A 23,379-nucleotide genomic window follows, 5' to 3' on the forward strand; every position below is an offset into this window, starting at 1 on the left:
TGTATGTCATGAGAGGGAGAGGGAAAGGAATATGCCAGACCATTTCTCTTCTTCTCCACGTGAGTCTATAAACCGGGATATTTATGTCGAGGAGTCAGGAGGAAATTTGCTGCATGTTTCAATGAACCACAAAACGTGTCCCTGGCGCCCTCACCGAGTGGTCCTGCCTGAGTTCGTTCTGACTTCTGCACTAAAGCGTGGACACCCTCAGGGCAACCGTGCCATTTCCAGGACCCGCAGGTTGTCTCCAGTTCCAGCTTTGAGTCCAGCAATGATAGGAATAAAGCCCGCTTCAGTTTTCTTACTGCTGGAGCACAGGCTGTGCTCAGATACTCAGCCTGTGCTCAGGCTGGAGCACAGATACTGCTGGAGTATCTGGTAGGCACCTTTGAAGCTCAAAAGCATATTTTAAGGTTTTTTTCAAACTTAGGAAACCAAAGAAAACCCAAGTGCTCCCAAGCAGATTTGAGCACAGAGCCCCAGCAGTCGTGAAGCCTGGATGGGTGAGGGGCCTGCCTGGGCTGGGAGCAGAAATGCAGTATTGTGGCTGGTGGTGAAACATCTGCCTGGTCACCTGGGCAGGGCTAGGGGTGGTCTGCACTATCGCTGTCTCTGGAACCGTGATTTTGTGCCATGTGGCCTCTTAGTGGTTTAGTTAGATGACTCTCATACTTTCTTTCCCTGAAAGTGGCACATAAAATACTTTACATAGAGCCCCTCTCCTTACTTAAACATTTTAAAAGAATTTTAGAAAATAAGTTGAGGGGGGATTCCCGGTGGCTCAGTGGTGAAGCATCCGCCTGCCAACGTAGGAGACATGGGTTCGATCCTGATCTGGGAAGATCCCACATGCCGTGGAGCCACTTAGCCCGTGCAGAAGAACTACTGAGGCCGTGCTCTGGAGCGCGGGAGCCTCGGCAAGGGAAGATGCCACAGTGAGAAGGCCCACGCTGCTCTTGGGGAAGAGGCCCTGCCTGTCACAGCTGGAGAAGGGCCTGGCAGCAACGGAGACCCCGCACAGCCTAAATAAAAAAAAAAGTTGCGAATCTCTGTGTTTAGTCCGACACCTTGATCTTAGAGAACGCGCGCCTTAAGATGCGTACAAACGAAGCTCTTACTATTCTATATAAAATAAGTGCACTCCTTCTATTGAAACCCATTCATGTGTGCCTGCACACGGGCAGGGATGATACAGATCTGATCACGTCTGCCGCCCCCACCTCCACCCCACCTCCAACCCCTAAACCCTTTCTCGTGACTTTCCAGACCCTCGGGTTGGAAGCCTGGAGGGCCTGTCTCCCCGCGCTGGCTTTTCCCGGTGATGTCGGCACCCTGTGTTCTCGGCCCCCTCCCCGTCATCGCCCTGCCCTCCCCCAGCCCCCGTCTCATCCCTCCTCCTGTGACCCCCGCCCCGGTTTTGTCAGAGTCCTGTGTCATGTCCTCGCGGCACCACGGCCTTCTGCGAGGCCCACACGTCCTGTGTGTTTCACACGGCTGACAGGCGGCCGGACCCGAACCAGGTCCACCAGACTCTGGAGCCTCACGTTCTGCCCGTCGCCCCCAGCGTCCCTGGACCTCAGAATCTTTCCCTGTGTGGGTAGTGATGCCAGCGTCCCCCGCATTGTCCCCCCGTGGCTCAGAGGAGCACCTGCCTGTGGAAAGGCCTGGGGGACAGCAGAGCAGCGCTTGGTGTTCACGTTGGACGTCGTCTGAATCGTTTTTCTTGTCGGTTGCTGTGAGCCTTGTTTACGTGCACAGAGCCCCTGAAAGGCTGTTCTCAAACCTTGGTCGTGGCTGCGGTGGGTCTGATATTGTCTCTCTTCCTTGTCTTCCAGGACGGCTCCTACCTGGCTGAGTTCCTGCTGGAGAAGGGCTACGAGGTGAGTCCCTGAGCCCGTGGAATCCCGCGGACTCCACAGCCTCCTGCTTCCTCTGCTTCCTCTGTGCGTGTTTTCCACGGAAACTCTGATAAGGAGGCAGGGGCGGAATGAGCCCCCGGGCCTGTCCCCACGCCAGCCCATTGTGCAGTTTATCTGCTGGCGAATGCGGGCGACCCCCCCCCCCCTGCTCTGCACGCTCCCCACATTCTCAGATAAACCAGCAGCCAGGCCCGCCGTGCCCTTCTCGGGTGACTTATGAGCTCGTGTGTTACACAAAACAGTCCCGCTCCCAGTGAAGTCCCTTGATTTGCACCGAGCAGTAACAGCTACACTGCCCTCCAGCCTGAGCGGCAGAGCTGACCTCAGGACGCTGGCTTTCCAGCCCTTGGCTGGCGGGTCGGGGCGGCCCGTGCGGCAGCTGCGTTTGCTGCTCTTGCCACGTCTTCCTTTCCTCCTCCTTCTCCTCCTTCCAAGTTTACTGCTCCCCCAAAACAAACAAGAGTTTTATACATGAAATGGGTGTACCTTCGTGTGTGCACCTTGCCCTTTTTAAGAACGGTTTTTGGACATGCACCTCTCTGGAGACCTGTGCTCTGCAGTGAACAGAATCCCGAGTAGCGGCCCCCATGTTCCCACCTGATTCGGGGATGTTTACATGAATAACCTGGGGTGCCACATTTTTCCAATGGCAGGTACATTGTTTAAAAAATGTGCACCATGGACCAATGGAAAAGCAATAGCAAGGAATCTGGCAGCTAAGCACCAGCAGAATTTGAAGAAAAGGAATGTAGTTTTTTTTTTTTTTTTTTTACTGTAACTCATGATCTTTTTTGAGAACTTTGACTCTTAGACTTTAATTAGGAGCAGATACGATTAAACCTTCTGTGCCCTTATCAAATAATAACTAGTTCTACATCTTGTAATGCCATCAAGATAGGTCAAATGTAATTATAGAAATATACATGTACACACGTGTTCACTACATGGATTCCTGTAATAATTGAGTGATCAATTGGTATTCTGCAAAGTAGAGCATTTTAAGAGTTATGTTATATATAGTATCATTAGAGAAGGAAATAGCAACCCACTTGGAAAAGGCCAACTCCAGTATTCTTGCCTGGAGAATCCCATGGACAGAGGAGCCTGGCAGGCTACAGTCCATGGAGTCACAGAGGAGCCTGGCAGGCTACAGTCCATGGAGTCACAGAGGAGCCTGGCAGGCTACAGTCCATGGAGTCACAGAGAGTCAGACATGAGTGAGCGACTGAGCACACACACACACACACACACACACACACACACACACACAGACATTGAGTGTCATAAAGGGAGCAGATCCAGCATGTGTTCATTATTTCCAGGATGTCTGCAGGTGTCCTCTTGTGATGAGAAAAGCCAATAATTCTCAGGTTTTGTAGAAAATCTCCCTTTAACCTTTACGGATTTAATTCTACACGTTGTTAAAGTGCAGAGGGCAATTTGCCCCTTTGTAGCGTGCCAGCCAACTTGGAGCAGGGGGTGAGCCAGGCCTTCCGGGGCAGCCCCTGGACATCCCCACGCAGGACTGTGTCCGTATCCTTTCCTGCCACTTGCCAGCTCCACGGCCTCTCGGAGACTTAGGAACTGCACACCCGTGTTCCCCAGATCATGGTGAAGGGCACACGAGATGCATGTGGGCAACAGTGCAGAGGAGCCCGGAGGCCTGTGGGCTGACCCTCAGAGGAGAGGCGGGGGTGCAGCTCAGTGCTGACCAGCCTAGGGATGCAGACTCTGCAGGAGGCCCTTGGCCCCGCGTGTTACTCGCACCAGGGAAGGGCAGGTGTGTGACGTTGCCCAGGTCCCAGCCCTGTGCCTGCTTCTTCTCATCGTGAGGGAAAAGGAGACCAGAGGAGTGAAGCCTCCTGGGAAGGTGCCTCTGGTTTCAGGGGCCTTCCTGGCATCGTCGTTATCAGATAAGCCAACAACATGCTTTTGTACCTATTTGTGCAAAAATACAGAGAAAAACCAGAAACATTAAGGACACGGTCAAACCTTTGAGAAGTTGTATCTGGGAATATGTGGACAACCTATGTTGCTCCATTCGGTGACAGGAGCACAGGGACTCAGAATATAAACAGAGGACAGATGAGCGCGGCGTCCCTGCCCGAGAGGAGCCGTCCCCAGGGAGCCTCAGGAGGGAAGAGCGGGCATGGGCTGTGCAGGCCCCAGGGGCTGTCTGCTAGGACGAGCTCCCGAGCGTCGGTTCCTCAGCTGTGGGTCCTTCCTTCTGAGTTGCTGGAAATCCTCGAGGCCTCGGTGCAAAGAGGCCAAGCTTTCCGTGGCTTTCACTCTGCAACGTGCTGGCTGTTGGCCTGACAGCGACGTCTGCCCTCCACAGGCCGACGTGCTGGCCCCGTGGTCTCGGCAGCACCCCGGCCTGTGGATGGGAGTCACGATCGGGGGAGCTGTGAGAGCACGGCGCTTTCACTCCGCAGAGGACAGTCTGTGCGCGGGCACGGCCCGTATATGTGCCGGCCTCTGCCTGTGCGTGCGCGGTCACGGCCCGTGCGTGCGCGGTCACGGCCCGTGTGTGTGTGTGTGTGTGTGTGTGTGTGTGTGTGTGTGTGTGGTCACGGCCCGTGCGTGCGCGGTCATGACCCGTGCGTTCTGGCCGTTGACGGGGCCGCCTCATCCGGCTTCTCAGAGCAGGTGCCTCAAGCAGCCTCCAGAGGACTCGTGACTCCAGGAGAAACCACGACGTGGAGAATTTAAAAATCCAGTTGTGATGGCTCTTTGTTTTCTTGACTGTGATCAGTCAATCGACTGTGATGAGTTAATCAGCATTTCTCTGTTACACGGCCTAATCTGACACTTGGTTTTGAAGTCAAACCAGCTTCATTCTGACACTGTGAGAACTTGACATTTTCTTTTTCATCACTTTGTTATTTTTCAGAAATGCTCACTTCCATTTAACACCCTCAGATTTTCAGAAATTTTGTTTTTGAACTTCTGTAATTTAATAATAATTTTGGTTAAATTTATTCAAAGTTAGCTCATTCATCTTTTCACTTTGGTTTCCTCACTCATTTCTTTTTCTCCAAAAATCCTTATAAAAACAAACAGAAAATCCTACCTATTAAATACATACCTTCTGTAAGAAAAAGCCGCTAATCTCAAATTCTTAACTAGATTATCCAACGTGCACACATTTTGGCTTGTCTTAAAGTTTGTATTTCACCTGTCTCAGAAGTAGACAGACTCAGCTTTCATTAGTTCTTAGAATAATACCTGCTGTCATGGATTAAACATTGGCGGTCTTTCTTCCCGTGTATACACATACCAAGAGTTGGGAGTGAGGGGAAATTAAAACACAGTTTTGTTTTGTTTTGTTTTTATTAAAAAAGGCCCCAAACTAGTGCTTAACGCTTTTGGTTTTTTTTTTTTTTTTTTTTTTCTTCTTTTTTTTATTTCTTGTTTTTTTCTTTTTCCGCTTTTGGTTTTAAGTGTGGCAGTAAAGTCCTAAATTCTTTTACTTGCTGTGACTTCGTGTAATTGTCTAATTTTCATACTGGGTCCACCAACGTCATTGAATATTTTTAACAGTCCCTTATGTTGATATAAAGGGCTTCCCTGTTGGCGCAGCTGGTAAAGACTCCGCCTGCAATGCAGGAGACCTCAGTTCAATTCCTGGGTCAGGAAGATCCGCTGTAGAAGGGTTAGGCTACCCACTCCAGTATTCTGGCCTGGAGAATTCCATGGACTGTATAGTCCCTGGGGTCACAAAGAGTCGGACACAACTGAGGGACTTTCACTTTCACTTCATGTTGATATAAAATGTGTATGTATATAGCATTTCTTTTTTCTTTTGACTGTTGGGTTATGTGACTTATCCAGAGACCAGCCTTCAAGAGAAAAAGACTAAATCATATTATTTATAGTTTTTCATTGTCAAAACTAAATTATCTGTTTTTAGAACTTAAAAATTTCCCTCTATCCTGTTAAATAAAGCTCAACTTACATCTGAGATCTCTGTATTTCAGAAGTAACTTTGGTAGTAAATACCAGTTTTGATATGTGTAAGTATACCTGTGAACTTGGTTTTTATTAAACAAAGTTTATTAAGTTTATAGAATAGCTGAACTTTGTCATTAACAACTTGAAAAATTGGAGACTATGAGGTTGAATTAATTCAAAGTTTAGTGTAAGTAGAGTTTTCTCTAGTTTAAAATTAAATAATGGGTGTGTGTGTGTGTGTGTGTGTGTGTGTGTGTGTGTGTACTAGGTCGCTTCGGTCATGCCCGATTCTTTGCAGCCCCTTGGGCTGTAGCCCACCAGGCTCCTCTGTCCATGGGATTCCCTAGGCAAGAATACTGGAGTGGGTTTCCATGCCCTCCTCCAGGGGATCTTCCCGACCCAGGAATCAAACCTGCGTCCCTTTATGTCTTCTGCATTGGCAGGCAGGTTATTTACCACTAACCCCACCCAGGAAGCCCTTAAGTAAGGGGTTTGTATACCCAAATCTCAATGTAACGTTTCCTAGATTTTACTGTTGGCTTCCCGAAATGTCAACCAAGTTTGTGAGGTTCCTGTCTTAAAATATCCTCATGTTTACAAACTTGTTTTGGTTTTAGCTCTTTTGGGAAATAATGTCGTTTTAGCTCTTTGGATGAAACATTTGACCAGCAGAATTATTAATTGTGGGTGTGTTGTACCCTTTGCAGAAGCCAGTTTCTCATGTATGCCACGTAAAATGATGATGACATTTCTTTCTCTTTGAAAGAAAGTCTTATGTGCTTATAACTCCCCGCCCCCCACACTAGGAATATTTGAGTCATGCCAAGGATTAATTTTTGTTCGAAATAGACAGAAAACGATTGAGTTAAAATATAGAAGTGTATTCAGCTGCAAATGAAACTACCCAACGTAGAAGGAACTCTTCTAAAATAAGAGAAGGATTAAAACTGCCACCAGGAGAACTGGAACGTGGGCAGCCGGTGACATAAGCTGGTATTAGCATTGGCAACACGGAGGAGGAAGTGAGAGCAGGTCTTGAACAATTTCTCTAATGTGTCTGACACAAATACTCTTTTCTTCACTGTCGGACAGGTATGCGTTCTGGTTCCAACTGCTTTTCTTCCCCCTCACACTTGTCATGGTTAAGTTAAAGATAAAGATTGAAAGAAAAAAATCCTCCCTTCCTTTGAGTTTCCTTCATGTCTTAAGTCTCGTAGGACCTCAGTCTTGTCCCTACCCTGAACTACTTAGCCTTCTTAGCTTTTCCACATGACTGCATAATAGCAGCTGTTCCCCAATTCTCTCATGGGTGGAGACACGTGTTTACTTAGACACCCGGTGCCTGCTGCAGAGCTCGGGGGTGCCGGGCCGGGTGGGAGGCATAGGGCCCTGACCTCGTGCTGCAGTCTGAGGAACAGCCCAGGCTTGCGATGGATGCAGCCTCACAGGGTCTGTCTTCAGTTCCAAATGGAAGAGATATTTTTGTCAGTGGTAGGACTGTGTGTGTGTGTGTGTGTTTGGAAAAGGAGACACATGAGTATCTACAACTGAGCGCTCACTGTGAAGTCCTGTCATTATCGAAATACTTGCGTTGAGACTGGCAGCAAAAACACTGGAAAGGGATGGAGGGAGGTCCCTGCAGGTGGTGGGCGGGGGCTGGGGGAAGAGCAAGTGGTGGAATTATTTCTACTAATTCAGAATAATGTCTGTACATCACAGTTACATGTTTTTTTCAAAAAAGCTGAATGTTAGCAGAATAGCCTTTGAGTTTCTAATCAGTCTTCATTGCTGATTTATAATTTATCCTTTTCCTTCCACGCGATAAAAATGCAGGTCCATGGGATTGTACGGCGATCCAGTTCGTTCAATACTGGCCGAATCGAGCATCTGTATAAGAACCCCCAGGCTCACATTGAAGGAAGTAAGCCATTTTTTCTCTCTAAACTCTCTTTCTGTGTAACTACCTGTCTTATGATAAGGTATTTTCAAGTGTCATTCTCCTCAAAGCCCATCACACCCCAGTTATTTACCCCTGAGTTACCTGCCCTGACTGCTGTCTGCACACTCTGAAGCCCTTCCCTGCCTGCCTGCGGCCCTGGGCCGTGGGGTCAGTGTGCTGGGGCTGTGCCCAGAGGCCTGGCAGGTGCCGCTGCCCAGAGCCCGCAGCAGGCCAGCCTTTGATCCCCGTCTCCAGATGTCCTCGTGCCCTGGAGCCAGATCAGCTCCACACAGAGCCCACCTCTGTTTTGCATGTTTGGTCTAATTTAATCAAGTCAAGCAGTCTTTGTACATTCACTTTAAAAATAATTGGGGAGGACAGGTCCAAAAGCAGGTGGCAGTCAAAAATATATGTAACTCTCTTTACAGGCGGTTGTCAGTATCTGCAGTTGTGTGTTGTTTTTGGTGACACACTTGCAAATTGACATCCCAGTTTTCTCATCTGACCTTGGCAACAGTTCCTGAGGTCGTGAATGAGTCTGTTTTGCCGGTGAAGGCAGAGAGCGGTTGACTTTATCACGGCCCGCAGCACGTGGGAAACACGGGCGGGACGAGGGCATGGGTACCGCCCGCCCACAGAGACCCTCCAGGAGCCTGTACTCACTTCAAGGCCCTGAATTTTGGAAGGTTTGGGTTCATTGCACAGGCAGTGATGTCGTCGGAAGATGACCTGATAGTTGTCTTTCCACCTTAATACTGAGGTTTTTCAGGGAAGCCTTCCTGAGAATTACCATCATTTTGTGCAAAATGCAGAAAGGTACTGCCATTGTATTTAGCTGTAGACCAAAATGTAAAAGTAATGAAAATATCAAGTAAGTAGGTTGCCCACTGGCCTGTGTCACCTGTTTACAGCAGGGAAGTCTGTGCGGATCGGCTGAGATTTGGGGTCAGAACCTTCTAGATGTCTTTTAATCAGCCATGGGCCATGTCAGGCATTTCACAGTCGCTTCAGGACTGATGTTTATGAGGGACTGGATAAAAGTTTCTGAATAGAGCCATCCTCACCACCACCAGTATGTTACAGATTCCTTTTGAGAGTGTACACTTTATTTCCAGATTTTCTTTGAATCTCATTCTTTTGTGACATGTCTTACAGTCACCTGGGCGCCATAAGATACATTAATTGTGTAACATCTGTCATGATTTTGTTTTTAAAGAAAGCTCACCAGAGTTTTTACAAATCCTCTATAGACATGGCAACAAATGTGAATCTCTACTGTTCAGTTTCTTTTCAGATGACAGTCACGGACTGCCACCCCAGAACCAATCTGGTTTTCAGGTTTTCAGAATGCACGTTACTGTTCCCTTCCCTCTCACGGCGTGCGTTTCAATTCTGCAGACATGAAGCTGCACTACGGCGACCTCACCGACAGCACCTGCCTGGTGAAGATCATCAATGAGGTGAAGCCCGCCGAGATCTACAACCTCGGCGCCCAGAGCCACGTCAAGGTGAGCTGACCGCCGCAGTATGCTCTCTGCGCTGCCCCGAGTCCTGCATTTTACCTTTTTCTGGTGCTGCTGCTTTTTTTTTTTCCCTTTTGTGTCTTTTAATTTATTTTTTAAAATTTACTTTTAATTGAGGGGAAAATTGCTTTACAATGTTGTGTTGGTTTTTGCTGTACAATAAGGCAAATTAGCGCTTCTTAGTACAGCACTAAAGCCACTGGTCCCGGTCCTCAGGGTTAAGCCTTCGCACTAGCTTGGGTATTAGGAATGCTAATGGAAATGCTCATACATTTTAAAAACATACATTCCCTGGTACTGGACAGGGTATTGAACCTCACTGATGACATTAGAATGAAGTACTCGTTTCTTCGGGGCTCATCTTACAGTCACGAACCCACTTGGGTGTATTTTCTGCTACCCTAACTCACATTGTGAATGAAGTCTTTTGTTCAAATGTTGGAAAATTCAGTCAATAAAACTTCTATTTTAATATTAATTTTTGGTAGTGATGATATTACTGGCTGAGAAAATAGTATTTTTGAGTGCCAATATGTCAGAATTAATGGAATTAACGTTTTCTTGTGAGTAGTAAAACTTACTGGAGGAAAACTCGGTTTGGACTCGTGTTCCCTCAGTGTTGTGACACACACGGCTCGTGGTGACTTCCTTCCGTTGCTTCAGGCAGATTCTCCGGGGGTCTGTCTGCCTCTCCTTAGAGCAAAGTCTTTCTGGAACACATCACAGGAAAGCTGAGGAGCCGTCCCCAGGTCTCTGGCAGTCTGCTTGACTCCAGTCTCGGCTGCTGTGTCCGGGTGAGATCCGCAGCCAGAGATGGTATGAGTCCTTTCAGATACGTGTTTAATCTGGGTAGTTAGTGGAGCTTAGAAATACAAGCAACTAACTCCAAGTTAAAACAGCCTCCACCTCCAAAATAAAGGGAACAGAAACTCGACAGCATTTTTGGCTGTTTCATCAGTAAACTTGGCATTCTTGCCTCAGAAGTATTTGAGGTGGTTGCTGTTTCTCCACACCCCCAGCTTGGGGTGAAATGGAAACTAGATGCCTGTTTTATAATCTCTGCCAGTTTAAGAAAGAAATTATAGACTAGATTAATGAAACCAAGGGTAGAACATAGTAAGAGAAGCAAGTGGAAAGCCCAATTGCATTACTGATGCCAAAATTAAAATTTGAGCATAAAACCTCACAGATCGTTTTTCTCTAAGATGCTAACTTTGGAGGACGGCAGCCGACCCACCAGTAATCACACTCCTTTACCTGTCTGTGCTGTCGAGGAAGGTCCCTGTTTCCTTTCTTAGTTTCTGATGATTCTGTTATATCCATGCTTAAGCTCTGGGCTGTGGAAGGTGTCAAGGTCTTTTCTTTTGGTGAGAGCAGAGTTATTTTTCTAAGTGATTCTGAATGTATTTTCCATCTCAAAAGGTGTCTCTGGCGTGCTGTGCCTTGAGGGCCTGTCCCCTCTCCTCTGGAGAAGCAGGAACTGCCTCTCCAGGAGTGAAGACTTTATCCTGGGTTGAGGCAGCCTGTCCATCTTCACGTTGTAATTTATCTCTAGGCTTCTTGCTGTCTCCAGACAAAGTAGAATGTTTTAGAATGAATACTCTGTTATTCCGCTTCCTTTAAATTAAGATGTTTCCTTTGTGATGGTGTTTAATAGATGGTTTATCACCTCTAGAATCATAAGGTGGAATGAGGGGAAGATGCAGGGTATTTTATAGACTTATGTATATAAGGACTTCCCCTGTCATTTTAGCGTTGAATGAATCAGTCTTCTCCTTTCTCCACGTCTTTGTAATTAGTTCAGAGAGTCCAGTATGCTTTCCGTACATGCAGTGCCGCGGTGTGTCTGGTTAGCACCCCAGAGTGGCTGGGCTGTGCATACAGAGAGCCCAGGAGCTTAGCTGATTTCCTCTAAGTGGCTCTACGTGAAGTTTATCTGTTTTTATTGGGTTTTGTCTGCTTCACCTAAAGGCCAGCCAATGGGCAGAAATGGTGCTTAATTAGAGATGAATTTTGGCTTGTAAAATAGGTTAGCCCTTCAATGGCATTTGCATGCATGGCAGAGTGGAGCACCCACCTCTGCCATAGGGGTCTTGGCTTTCTCACGGGTGGCAGAGGCTGGCGCTGACATCCTTGGGTCGTTAGAGATAGGTGATCTTAGTCTCGGGAACGCGTGCAGGTGTCAGGGAGGTTCAGGGAGGAGTTTACAGACACCGTTAGTGGGAGCGGGCAGTTGAAATTGAGGTTAAAACACGAGGCTGAGAGTCAGAAGCGAGGAGGGGTGGGACGTGTGGGCGACGTGGTGCGCGTCCCGGGTAAGCTGAGTGAGACGTCTGCTGGGAGGAGTGGGAGGTGGCAGGCGGGGCGCCGGGCTGGGTCTGAGCGGCCTCTGTGTTTTTTTTTAATTAGCCACTTTTTAAATTGAAGTAGCTAATTTACAGTGGAATGTGTTTCCCTGTGCTGTACAGCAGATTTTTGTTATCTATTTTATATGTAGTGTGTGTGTATGTTAATTCCATAATTAATTCCCTAAACTCCTAATTTGTCTCTCACCTTGCCACCCTGCTATCCCTGTTGGTAGCCATGAATGTGTTTTCTCTGTCTGTAAGTCTGTTTTTTTGATAAAGAAGTTCATTTGTATCATTTTTTTAGACTCCACATACAAGCAATATCATGATTTTTGCCTTCCTCTGGCCATCTTCACTTAATATGACACTCTGTAAGATCATTCACTTTTGTGTGTCTAACATGCCGTTGTGTGTATGTACCACATCTTCCTTACCCATTTGTCTGTCGATGGACGCAGGTCGCTTCCCAGTCTCGGCTACAGTGAGCATCGGGGTGCATGCGTCTCTCTCCTGAGTATATGCCCAGGAGTGGGCTTGCTGGATCACTCACTCTGTCTTCAGTTTATGGGGCCTCCCTACCAGTTTCCACATCGGCTGCGCTAATTTACGTTCCCACCAGCAGCGCACCAGGTTCTCTTTTCTCCACAGCCTCTCCAGCATTTGCTATTTGTAGACTTTTTGATGATGGCTGTTCTGACTGTTGTGAGCTGATACCTCATTGTAGTTTTGATTTGCATTTCCCTGATATTTAGTGATGTTCAGCATCTTTTGCTCAACGTGATTCCTTCAACTCTGTTCTTTCACATGATTGCTTTGGCTGTTCAGTCTTTTGTGTTTCCATACAAATTAAAAAAATTCACTTCTGTGGCAAACACCATTGGTAACCTGGTAGGGATTGCATTGAATGTGTAGATTGCCTTCAGTAGTATAGTTATTTTGACAGTATTGTTTCTTCCAGTCCAAGAATATATCTCTCCATCTGTTGTGTTGTCTTTGATTTCTTTCATTAGTATTTCACTGTTTTCAAAGTACAGGTCCTTTGCCTCCTTAGGTAGGTTTATTCTAGGTATTTTATTCTTTTTGATGTGATGGTGAATGGGATTGTTTCCTTAATTTCTCTTTCTGATATTCCATTCTTAGTGTATAGGAATGCAACAGATTTGTTTCCTGCAGCTTCACTCAATTCCTTAATGAGCTTTAGTAGTTTACTGGTAGCATCTTTAGGATTTTCTGTGTATAGCATCACGTCATCTGCAAACAGTGACAGTTTTACTTCTTCCTTTCCAATCTAGATTCCTTTTATTTCTTTTTCTTCTCTGATTGCTGTGGCTAGGACTTCTAGAATTATGTTGAATAAAAGCAGCATGGATGAGCTCCTTGTCTTGTTTCTGAACAGGAGACAGATTCAGAGGTGAGTGGAGGTGGGACTTCAGAAGTGCAGGAAGCTGTTGGGTGAAGGTGGTGGCAGCTGAACTGGGCATGAGGCGGATGAAGCAGGAGGCCTGGTGAGGCTGGCCTGCTCCGTCAAAACGTGGGGCCTAGTGGTCCCGGTGCTGGAAGCAGGTGTTCGAGGAGGCACTGCTGAGCTGGGTGGGGGTGTGAGGGGTCCCCCTGGATATGTTCTACCAACAGGACTTGAGGGACACTCAGATAATGCAGGACAAAGGTAATTTAAAGTATGTTGTGAGGTTGGAGAAAGATTTGGAGTTCAGTCCTAAGGATTCTCGAGAGGCTGAGGCCAAGGCAGCGGGTGGACACGGAGGATGAACACTGACCCTCGGGGAGGGGGGCGCTTAGACTGGGGAGGGTAGGAGTCAGGGATGCCAGGGGGTGGGATGGGGAGGCAGGAGCGTGGAATTATGGGAGCAGGGCAGCAAATCAGGCCCTCTCAGCCAGGAGCGGTGTCTGCAGGCTGAGTGAGGACCAGGCACGAGACCTTGGCCATTAGGTTAGGAGTGGTTTGTGACTTTTAGGAATGGCTCAGTGATGTGAAGACGAAGGGTCATGAGGGAAATCCACATTGAGTGGTTTCTGCTCTAGAAGTTTCCTGGCCTGAGGAGGGCCCCTGGCAGCATCAGCTGTAGGGTTGTGGTCTTTCCCCAGAGGATCTGATCTGCGGGGTCCTCCTCTTCCAGGATGTGTCCCAGCGATGTTGACCTCATCGGGGGCTTCCCTTTGAGAGCCGCTGCTTTTGGTTTCTCTGTGTGATTTGCACCTTAAATGCATTCTTCCTTTGGAGCATAGCTTTGGATTTGGTAAAGTTCCCTGTCAGATAATGATGATGCGAGCTTGTAAAGCCTGAAACGGTACTTTCCCTCTGAAATGATGAGGCTGGGGGGAGTCTAAGGAGAATCTGATGTATGTTGACACCAGAATCCTCAATATTCAGACGTGTTCTCCTGAGCAGTGTGTGGCTGGTGACAGCGCTTACTTCCTGGCACCCCAGGTGCTCTGGAGAGGCAGGTGAGTGCAGACCATGGATGGTCACAGCGCTCTTGGAAAGCCCATGTTCCATGCACTCTTCCTTCTGCGATCTCATGTCAGATGGATTATTAATGATGGACAGAGTGGGTGTGGGGAGGGCCCACCTCACAGTGGCTGGTGATGGCAGACCGTCCCCTCCTGTCCCCACTCCAGGGCTCTGTGTGTCTGTCTTCAGCTGCCTCCCTGTTCTCCTAGCAGCTTGTTACTGGGTTGGGATGGAAAACACGTATTTTGTTCCTTATAATTAATTTCTCTGTATGAACCAATTTTGTAGAATTTATTGTATTCATGGACAATAGTTTTTAAACAAAAGTCCTTTCTGAGAGTGTAATGTTTGTAAGAAGTTGATTAGAATACTTTTCTTACTTGGTTTGGAGTTCCATAGAAAGAAAGCTCTAATATTAGCACACGCTGTTTCATTCTGAATCCGTGACTTCTAGACAGAGCATTGTTTGTGTTGGCCTCTCTTTGTACAGAACAGAGTCTTCTCTCACTCTCACTTCCAGTTAATTAGATGTGGGCTATGGTATGCTAAAAGTAAGGAAAATAAAATAATAGGAAGTTGGTCTGGTTTCCTGTAGGAAATCAATGAGGATGAAATTGGTTCTTGGAAGAAACCCACAGTAGGCTGGGAAATACTGACTGAAGACATTTTTCTGAATCATAAACAGAAAAATTATGACTCATGTAGTGTAGGTCATCGAGAGGCTGATTTGATCTAATGTAGGAGAAAGTGAGAGACGACCAAAATGTACTAGTTATTAAAAGTAGTTAAACCCCATGTGGTGACATCACCCCATAGGAACAAATGACCCGGTATGTACAGGCCTGCCCATCTTGAGGGGGGTGCTTTATTGTTCTTAAAGTTTTGCCGTGTAAGTAATATGTTTCAGTAACTTCTGTCTTGAATTTCTCATCTACTCAACATCCATTACTGCTGTGACTTGGGGTTTTTCCACCATTCCTTGCAGCTTTTTTGATAATCTCAGTTCATTCTTGAAGCCACTCTGTTGGATGGGATCTTTCCACAGGAAGTCTAGCCCAGTGTGGCCCTGTGATCTCACAATGTCATGTTGGAATTGCCTTTATTATTGTTTAAAAATGAAGATTATGCAATTATGGAATGTTAGAGCTGAAAGGAACTTTAGAAATAATTTAATAAGATTTTCATTTTATAAGTGAAGCTACCTGCTGCTCTGTTTGGTTACTGACAAATCCAAAACTCACATCTTCATATTTGGTAATTTATTTTAAAGACCATCAAAGACAATGATGATCTCCATTAGTGATAATTCTAATGTAAAATAGTCCTCACCTTAAAGACTTTCTTTCCCCGCATACAGAAGTTTGTTCTTAAACTTTTTTTTTCTTTCTTGTGTGTTTGTGGAGACAGAAGGTCATTTGACTCTTCTCTTTTCAGTTTTGGGAAGTATTTTCAAATCCCTTCGCAGTGTTCAAGACCATCATGAAGTCTGTCTTTGACTTTCTCTTACTCACATTGAATAGCTCCATCTGTTTCACTTGTTTTCTAACTCCCGAATTATCTTTATTGTTTCCTTTTTGACTCTGTGGGTCATTAGTTTGATTCTGTCTCCTGACAGCCAGGAGGCCTACGTGCCCGAAGGTGCCTAGTGCTGGAGGTCTGGGGGGCAGGATTTCCTTGTCCAGCTGTGTGGGCCTGGGTAGCAGAGCCGAACATGGGAGCAAAAGGGCCGAGTCCGATTGTCCTCCTGGTGGGACGTCCAGCCCAGGAACCGGGCAGGAAGCAGGGCTGATTGTGAGCCAAGGGGCTGGCGGAGCAGCCAGGCAGCCATTCAGAGTCCGGGAGATGGATCAGCCAGTGCAGGGGTGAGGCTGGGGGTGAAGATGGGCGCGGCAGGGGCCGGGCGGGCGACAGGCAGTGACAGACCTGCCCTCTGCAAGGGCTTCTTCCTGATGTTCCTATTTTGTTGTCATTGTTCAGTCGATAGGTTATATCTGACTCGCTGTGACCCCATCAACTGCAGCACGCCAGGCTTTCCTGTCCTTCACCATCTCCCGGAGTTTGCTCAAACTCATGTCCATTGAGTCGTGATGCCATCCAACCGTCTCATCCTCTGTCCTCCCCTTCTCCTCCTGCCCTCAACCTTTCCCATAATCAGGGTCTTTTCCAGGGAGTTGGCTCTTCACATCAGGTGGCCAAAGTATTGGAGCTTCAGCTTCAGCATCAGTCCTTCCAATGAATACTCGGGGTTGATTTCTTTTACAATGGACTGGTTTGATCTTCTTGCTGTCCAAGGGACTCTCAAGAGTCTTCTCCAGCACCACAATTGGAAAACATCATTCTTTGGTGCTCAGCCTTCTTTATGGGCCAACTCTGGAATCCTTGAAAGTGAAAAGTGAAAGGGAAAGTAGCTCAGTTTTGTCCTTACATGACTACTAGAAAAAAAACACAGCTTTGACTATACAGACCTTTGTCAATAAAGCTATGTCTCTGCTTTTTAATACCCTGTCTAGGTTTGTCATAGCTTTCTTTCCAAGGAGAAGCTCTTAATTTCATGGCTGCTGTCACCATCCGCAGTGATTTTGAAGTCCATAAAAATAAAATCTGTTACTTTTTCCACTTTTTCCCCTTCTAGTTGCCATGAAGTGATGGGACTTGATGCCATGATCTTATTTTTTTTAATGTTGAGTTTTAAGCCAGGTCAGTAGTATCAGACTGTTTTGCAACCCCATGGACTGTAGCCCGCCAGGCTCCGCTGTCCATGGGATTTCCCAGGCAAGAATACTGGAGTGGGTTGCCATTTCCTTCTCCAGGGTATCTTCCTGATGCAGGGATCGAACCTGCATCTCCTGCATTGTAGGTGGCTTCTTTATTGCTGAGCCATCAGGGAAACCCCACTATTTTAGCATATACAAATCAATTCCATGTTGGGTCTCTGAAGATAACTTATTTTGGTTGGTAGATGTACAAATTGATATAGCCTTGTATATTTTACAAGGTTTAAAAATAAATTTTATATTTTCATATATAACTCTCACCTGTGCTTAGTGTGACGTAAAATCGCTCCGGTACGTCAGCAAACTGTTAGCACTGAGATTGTGAGGGTGTCTCTTGGGTGGGGGTTTCCTTGGTGAAGAGCAGTGAGTGTGGCCCTGAGACCCTAAGGACGACTGAGGTACGTTGTGCGTTGACCTGACGTCCACGAGGACATAACGTGTCTGTTTCTGGAGAAATGGGAGGAAGGAGGAGAGGGGAGGAGAGGGTCGGGTGCACGGAGCCGCGGCCGGGCGACGCTGAACCCCTCGTGACCTGGGGAAGCTGTTGTTCTGCTTTGTCTCGTCCTCACTTCTTGCCTGACGGGTCCTGTTGCGACTCAGTCCCTGCGATGTTTAACCTCTTTAGTTTGTTACGAGGCGAAGTTGTGGCACAAAAGCCCTTTTCACTGACGATGTGATGTTTGTGCAGATGGCGCTCCACCCCCTGATGTGAGTGTGGCTGGTCGGTGCCTGCAGTTCTCAGGGGGACGCTGGGTGTCTTGTCTGCTGTGGACAGTGCGCTGTGTTTGGGTCCCTAGGTGTCCTACGGCTCAGACTCCTCTTGGAAGCCTGTTACAGACCTGAGCAATTGAATTCAAATCTAAAACCACTTAAATGTCCTTTCCATTAAGAATTTAAGAATTTATATGAGAAAGCGCTCCGTGAAAGCTCTCCTCCCCCTATTCAGACAGATTGTTCTGTTTTGCTAGCTCGAGTTGGTATTGTAATTTTGATAACAGGTAATAATGTTTGGATTTTTTCTGGTGATTGAGCGACCACACAAAAGTATGTTTGTTGAGTTTGGTACTCTTAATTCACGCACAACAGTGACTTACTAAATTAAATCCAAGGTATTATTTTACCTTTGCACAGTTAAGCCAAAATTAGTTCAGATAGCTAAATGCACATCTTTATCTTAATACTAATTTCTGGATGTATCTAACACACAGGTAGTAAAAAGGAAGTAAGTCAGTGAAGGTACTATGAATGAAATGCTTTGTTTTAGACTTTTAATGAATGAAGAATTTTCTCTGGATTCCTGATTAGATTGGAGTACATAATTTGCATAAACTAAGATGTACACAAAAATAATGCCTTGTTTAATACCATAGATCTGGTATCTGGATCTGTGTTTAATAGATGTGCAGATAAGAGGTGCACATAAATAATATCTGTGTTTGGTGGTGCGTTAGTCTCTAAGTTGTGTCCAGCTCTTCCAACCCCAAGGGCTGTAGCCCACCAGGCTCCTCAGTCCATGGGATTCTCCAAGCAAGAATACTGGAGTGGGTTGCCATTTCCTCCTCCAGAGGATCTTCCCGACTCAGGGATCAAACCCAGGTTTCCTGCATTGCAGGTTCTTTACTAACTGAGCCACCGGTGAATTTATGTTTAATACCATGATACTGGAAATTTAAGAATTTAAACTTAACTTTTCCTTTGAAGCACCAAATAGAGCTTGGTGTCAAACAAGATTTCTACTTTATCCTTTTAGTACAAATAGAATTTAGTACAAATTCTCTGTTAAAGTTGGATCCTTGAAGTTGGTATGTATAATAAGATGAAATCTTTTCTATTTCAAAGAAATTTAACATGTAATATCTTTTTAATATATTTCTTCTGTAAATCATTAATTGGATACTTTAGCAGTGCCAGCAAGTAATAAATTGTATCAAGACTTATTTAATACCGGTTTCCACTTTTTGAAAAATATCTAGCATCAAAGATTAGTACGTTTCATCATTTTACCCTTCTACTAATCTTCACATGAAGTGTATGTTGTTTAGGAATGTTAATTAAAAAATCATTCATGATGAGTTTAAATTTGCTCTATTTACAAAGAAATATACATATGGGCTTGGTCTGGCTTGTTAAACTATGTTTAGCTTGTCATCGAAATCACTTTGATAGTTTCATAGGAAATGTTGAATTTTCAATGATAAGCTCAACCTGTATACAGTCACAATTCTCCAGGCCAAAATACTGGAGTCGGTAACTGTTCCCTTCTCCAGGGGATCTTCCTGACCCAGGGATCAAACCCAGGTCACCCGCATGGCAGGTGGATTTTTTACCATCTGAGCCACCAGGGAGCCCAAGAATAGTGGAGTGGGTAGCTTATCCCTTCTCCAGTGGATCTTCTTGACCCAGGAATCAACTTGGGGTCTCCTGCATTGCAGGAGAGTTCTTCACCAGCTGAGCCACCAGGGAGCCCTGTACATGGTCAGTGTGTTGATGGTTAAATGGAGTGTTTGCTGGACAAGTGTTGTGCTGACAGCAGTTGTGCAGCCCCTGTGAACGGGAGGTCGTGGGGTGGGGCGGCCAGTGTGGGCTTCTGGTTTTGTTGGGTAAATCAGGATTCACCTTCTCTCCAAGTCTCCTTTCCCTCCCTTCCCTGTGCATTTCACTGGTGCCAGTTGTTGTATCAGTAAAAAGTCTTTTAGAAATTAGTAGTGTTGACAGGCTAAACCTTTGAGGATTGTTCTCTAGGACTATTGGCAACCTCGTTAGTCCTGATCGGAAATGCCAATGTCTGCCTTTACTGAGTAGATTAATTATTGTTAAAAAGTTCAGTAGAGGAAAGGTTTTGTTTGTTTTTGGTTTGTTTTGCTTCAGGACCTTGTATGACTCACCCTGGAGTGATTTTCTTGTTTGTTTGCTTGTTTGATGTTGACATCTGTTGGGACACTTCAGAGGTTGTGCAGTCCACAGGCTGAGGGCTCTGACGAGCTTCTCTGTCTTCCCTAGAAAGGAAACGTTTGGGTGTTTGATAAAGACTAGGTGATTATATCTGTGCTATTGCTAGTTGAAATAATGTGAGTAGATACTTTTTTAGTCTGGTTTCTTTACATTTCCTTTATATTAAATATTAATATTACAACAATGACCATATCATGTCATTTGGCAACATATTTAGATTGCAGTTTTGCAAAATTATTTTTATTGCAATTATTTAAGTGACTTAAAGCTTCAGCTTCCTGTCGCCTCTTCTTTTTCTGTCATAATGCTGTGGAAGTGGCCATTTTTGCTAAAATTTGTCAGCAGCAGTAACGGAAAAGATTGTCGGTTTTGGTTTACGTTAAATAATGCATTTCAGTCCTCTTCTAGTTTGAGAAGGTCGCTTCACAGAGAAGTAAATAGAGGTTCCTGGGAAGCTGCTACATTTTTCTGTGGGAAAGCGGATTATTCCTGAAGCTTCCCTTCTCATCTGTCGGGATCAGAGACAGGGTTGTTTCTGGAGCAAGGGGAACTGAGGGGGTGGGCAGTGCTGTGCCCTTTTCTACACATAGATGGCGGCAGAGTGTCGCAGACTGCGGAGGTCAGCCTGGCAGTTAGAACAGACATGAGTGACAGTGAGAACCGACTTCTATCAGCGTGGCCGCCTGTGTCCTGTAGTTAAACACAAAATAGGAAAGAAAGCCACCGTTGATAACACCAGGGTGTAGGAGGATGAAGAAGGCCGTGAGAAGCTGTAATACGCTGGCTCTCGGGACAGAGCCCAGGTGGGAAAGCTTAATCTGTGAAGGTATGTCACCCAGTCCTGGGAGACGGCAGGACTCGGCTAAGACAACAGGCGTGTCAGGGCCCAGAGCCGGCAGAGGGCTGGGGGTGGCGGGCGGGCTCGGCCAAGGAGACAGCGGACACAGCAGCGCGACCAGGGACGGCCCGCTGCCTGCGGGGCCGACGGCTCGGCCTGCGCCGCCTGCTCACTCGAGCCGGTTACCAAGAGGAAGTGTCCGTCCAGAAATCAGGCAAACAGTCCATGGGAACGTTCACTCAAAGGCAGCGTTTCAGAAAAGGGAACTGCAGTCTCTTATGGCCCCGTCCCCACGCTGGATTTGCTGTTCAGCGTACAAGGACAAATAGATTCCTTCAGCATGCGTCTGCAATCAGCAAGTCATTTAATGTCTTAATTAGCATTCCTGAATAATGACATCATCGCTGTAAAAGGTGACAGTCATCCTTACAATTAACATTTAATATGCGTCTGCTTCTCCGGGGGCCTTTCTGTGGCTGCCCACAAATTTCCAAGGTAGTTTTCAAGTTTCAGATTTGAGTTTGGTGAGAGCACAGGCAGGAGGGTCTGCTGAAGTGAAGCTCTGTTCATTAGAAACGTGAGACGTGGAAGCAGGTTATAAAAGAGTGGTTTGTGGCGCGTCCCGAGCTGCTGACTCAGGCTGGGGGCTCGCTCCTCGTGGGTGTCGGAAGGACTCCTCGGAGTGCCGACGGCACGGCTGTCCAGGAAGCCGCCTGCGTGCCCTCCTGGTCTCCCCTCTGCCCCACGTGCACCAGCCCCCCCCAGCCTAATCTCCGTGTCACAACACTGGTCCCAAAGGTTTGTGTGACCATTCACTCCGACACCGTGTGCCTGGTAAATCTCTCTGTGACAGCAACTTATTTCTCACATAATTATTTTTTTAGTAAATTTGATATCTTAACAGCCCCTTCCCTCATTTCTGGGTTCAAAATGCAGCACTTAATATAATTTATTTCTCAGCCTTCACGAGGGCTCACTTGAGCATAGCTGCTGCTCCGCGGGACGGCTGTGGCCGACAGGCCAGGCCCATGCCGGGCACCGCCACGGCCTCGGAGTTGCTCTAACAAAGCTGCCGCCTGTTACTCTTGGTGATGAAGGGGTTCTACCCTGTCACACGTCGGTAGGGAAAGAGGATACACGCTGACATGTGTGCTCTGGTTTTCTGATTTCAGCAAAGCTGTTGTGTTAACTTCAGTTTGCACAGCTAGGTCTGTGTTATTCTCATTTTTTTCATAGTGTGAGCTCTGTAAATGTAAGAACTAAGAAACATTTGAACTAATCCAAATTTCAGTTTGATCCTAAACATGTAATTGTTTTAGAATTTTGTGGGCTTTCAATTTAATTACATGGAATTTTATAAGATGAAACTTTCACTACCATACAATCCTTAACATCAAAGTCTGTGTTGTTTGAGTTAGTTACAACTATATATAAATTTCTTTATAAATCATTATCAATGTATCAAATGCATTTGTTTTAGATTTAGATAGAAGTGTTTGCGATTTGTTTTAGATTTACGTGTACTGTTTGCAGACAGCTTTTGGCCAGAATATAATATGATTTGCAGGTGCCTGTACACTTTATTTTACACGTTTGTCCCTCTGCGGCCATCATTAGATTTAGAGCATGTGCTTTTTCTTGGTGGGAGAGTACCTGGCAGATTATTTATGTGACCTTTTTCAAAAAAAAGGACAATATTGCAACTCCACTTCCTCTGACTACTTGATTTCAAAGAATTGTGTCTAGAGGAGGCAAATCTCACAGAATAACATTGTTTTAAAACTTTTTAAACCTGTATATAATTTTTTTAGGTTAGCATCAGCACATTAGTTTTCCTTGATAAAATATTGTGAATATTTTATGCAAATAATAAAATGTAGAACAATTAAAAATTTTCAGTTTGCTTACAATTTTTCAAATGGATTTTAGAAAGGATGAGCTCTATAAATAATTTTTGATGCACTTTCAAAATAGAGAAACATTTTATGTGAGTGATAGAGGTTTTTTAAATTTTATTGGAATCATAACTAATTATAATTAATTATGGTTTTACATTTGTAAAATGAATCTTGGAAAATCTTAGATATTTGAAAGTTTGTACTATAATATAATGATAGCTTTTGTATTGCTTCTCTTGAGTATTTCTGTTTTTAACTGTGTTATCTTCTGTATAATTAACTAGGTGGCATTTTAGTTGATCAATAAAATAGAGTATACTGTAAAAATATTTGTTCTTTTAATGCTTAGCTTTTCATTCTAACTATGCCTAAATTGTGCTTTTAAGGAATCTGATGTATTTTAAATATGTAAGCATTTTTATTGTTTATATTGACAGACAAGAGAGACGGTGATCCCAAAGCATACTTTCTCACGTAACTGTTGTTCTTCGTGAAGTGCTCATAATCTGTGGAAAATTTAGTAAATTTAATTTAAATGCCCAAAGTCCAATTTTGGCTGCAAATTTATCCTTTTTAAAATTGCTTTTTCTTTTTTACAGGTTGCATCCTTATTTTTGGATTGAACACTTACGTTCCTAACCGTGTTCTTTAAGGGACGATCCCACATGGGTTTGATGTGGGGGCTCTTTCATGTCTGTAGTTGGCTTCTCTGCCCGCTTCCTTCTCTCTTGGTTTCCTCTCAAGGGTTCTGCTTCTCCAGCTGA

The 23,379-nt window shown here is 45.5% G+C and overlaps 1 protein-coding gene across 6 annotated transcripts in view; it reads left to right on the forward strand.

Annotated features, from left to right (window-relative positions):
• GMDS (GDP-mannose 4,6-dehydratase) overlaps positions 1-23,379 on the forward strand; it is a 415,668-nt gene that overhangs the window by 76,329 nt on the left and 315,960 nt on the right. For 4 of the 6 annotated variants that reach the window (XM_081523637.1, XM_081523638.1, XM_081523641.1 and 1 more), the window contains exons 2-4: positions 1,836-1,880; positions 7,707-7,794; positions 9,211-9,320. In XM_081523637.1, the coding sequence (XP_081379763.1) occupies positions 1,836-1,880; positions 7,707-7,794; positions 9,211-9,320 (243 nt within the window). Of the gene's footprint in view, positions 1-1,835; positions 1,881-4,561; positions 4,768-7,220; positions 7,323-7,706; positions 7,795-9,210; positions 9,321-23,379 lie in introns of those variants that run through there. The other 2 variants (XM_081523645.1, XM_081523640.1) reach the window with 2 other exon arrangements.

Source organism: Giraffa tippelskirchi, chromosome 8, assembly GCF_054371585.1.
Source record: "Giraffa tippelskirchi isolate mGirTip1 chromosome 8, T2T-mGirTip1v1.2.pri, whole genome shotgun sequence".
Taxonomy (NCBI): domain Eukaryota; kingdom Metazoa; phylum Chordata; class Mammalia; order Artiodactyla; family Giraffidae; genus Giraffa; species Giraffa tippelskirchi.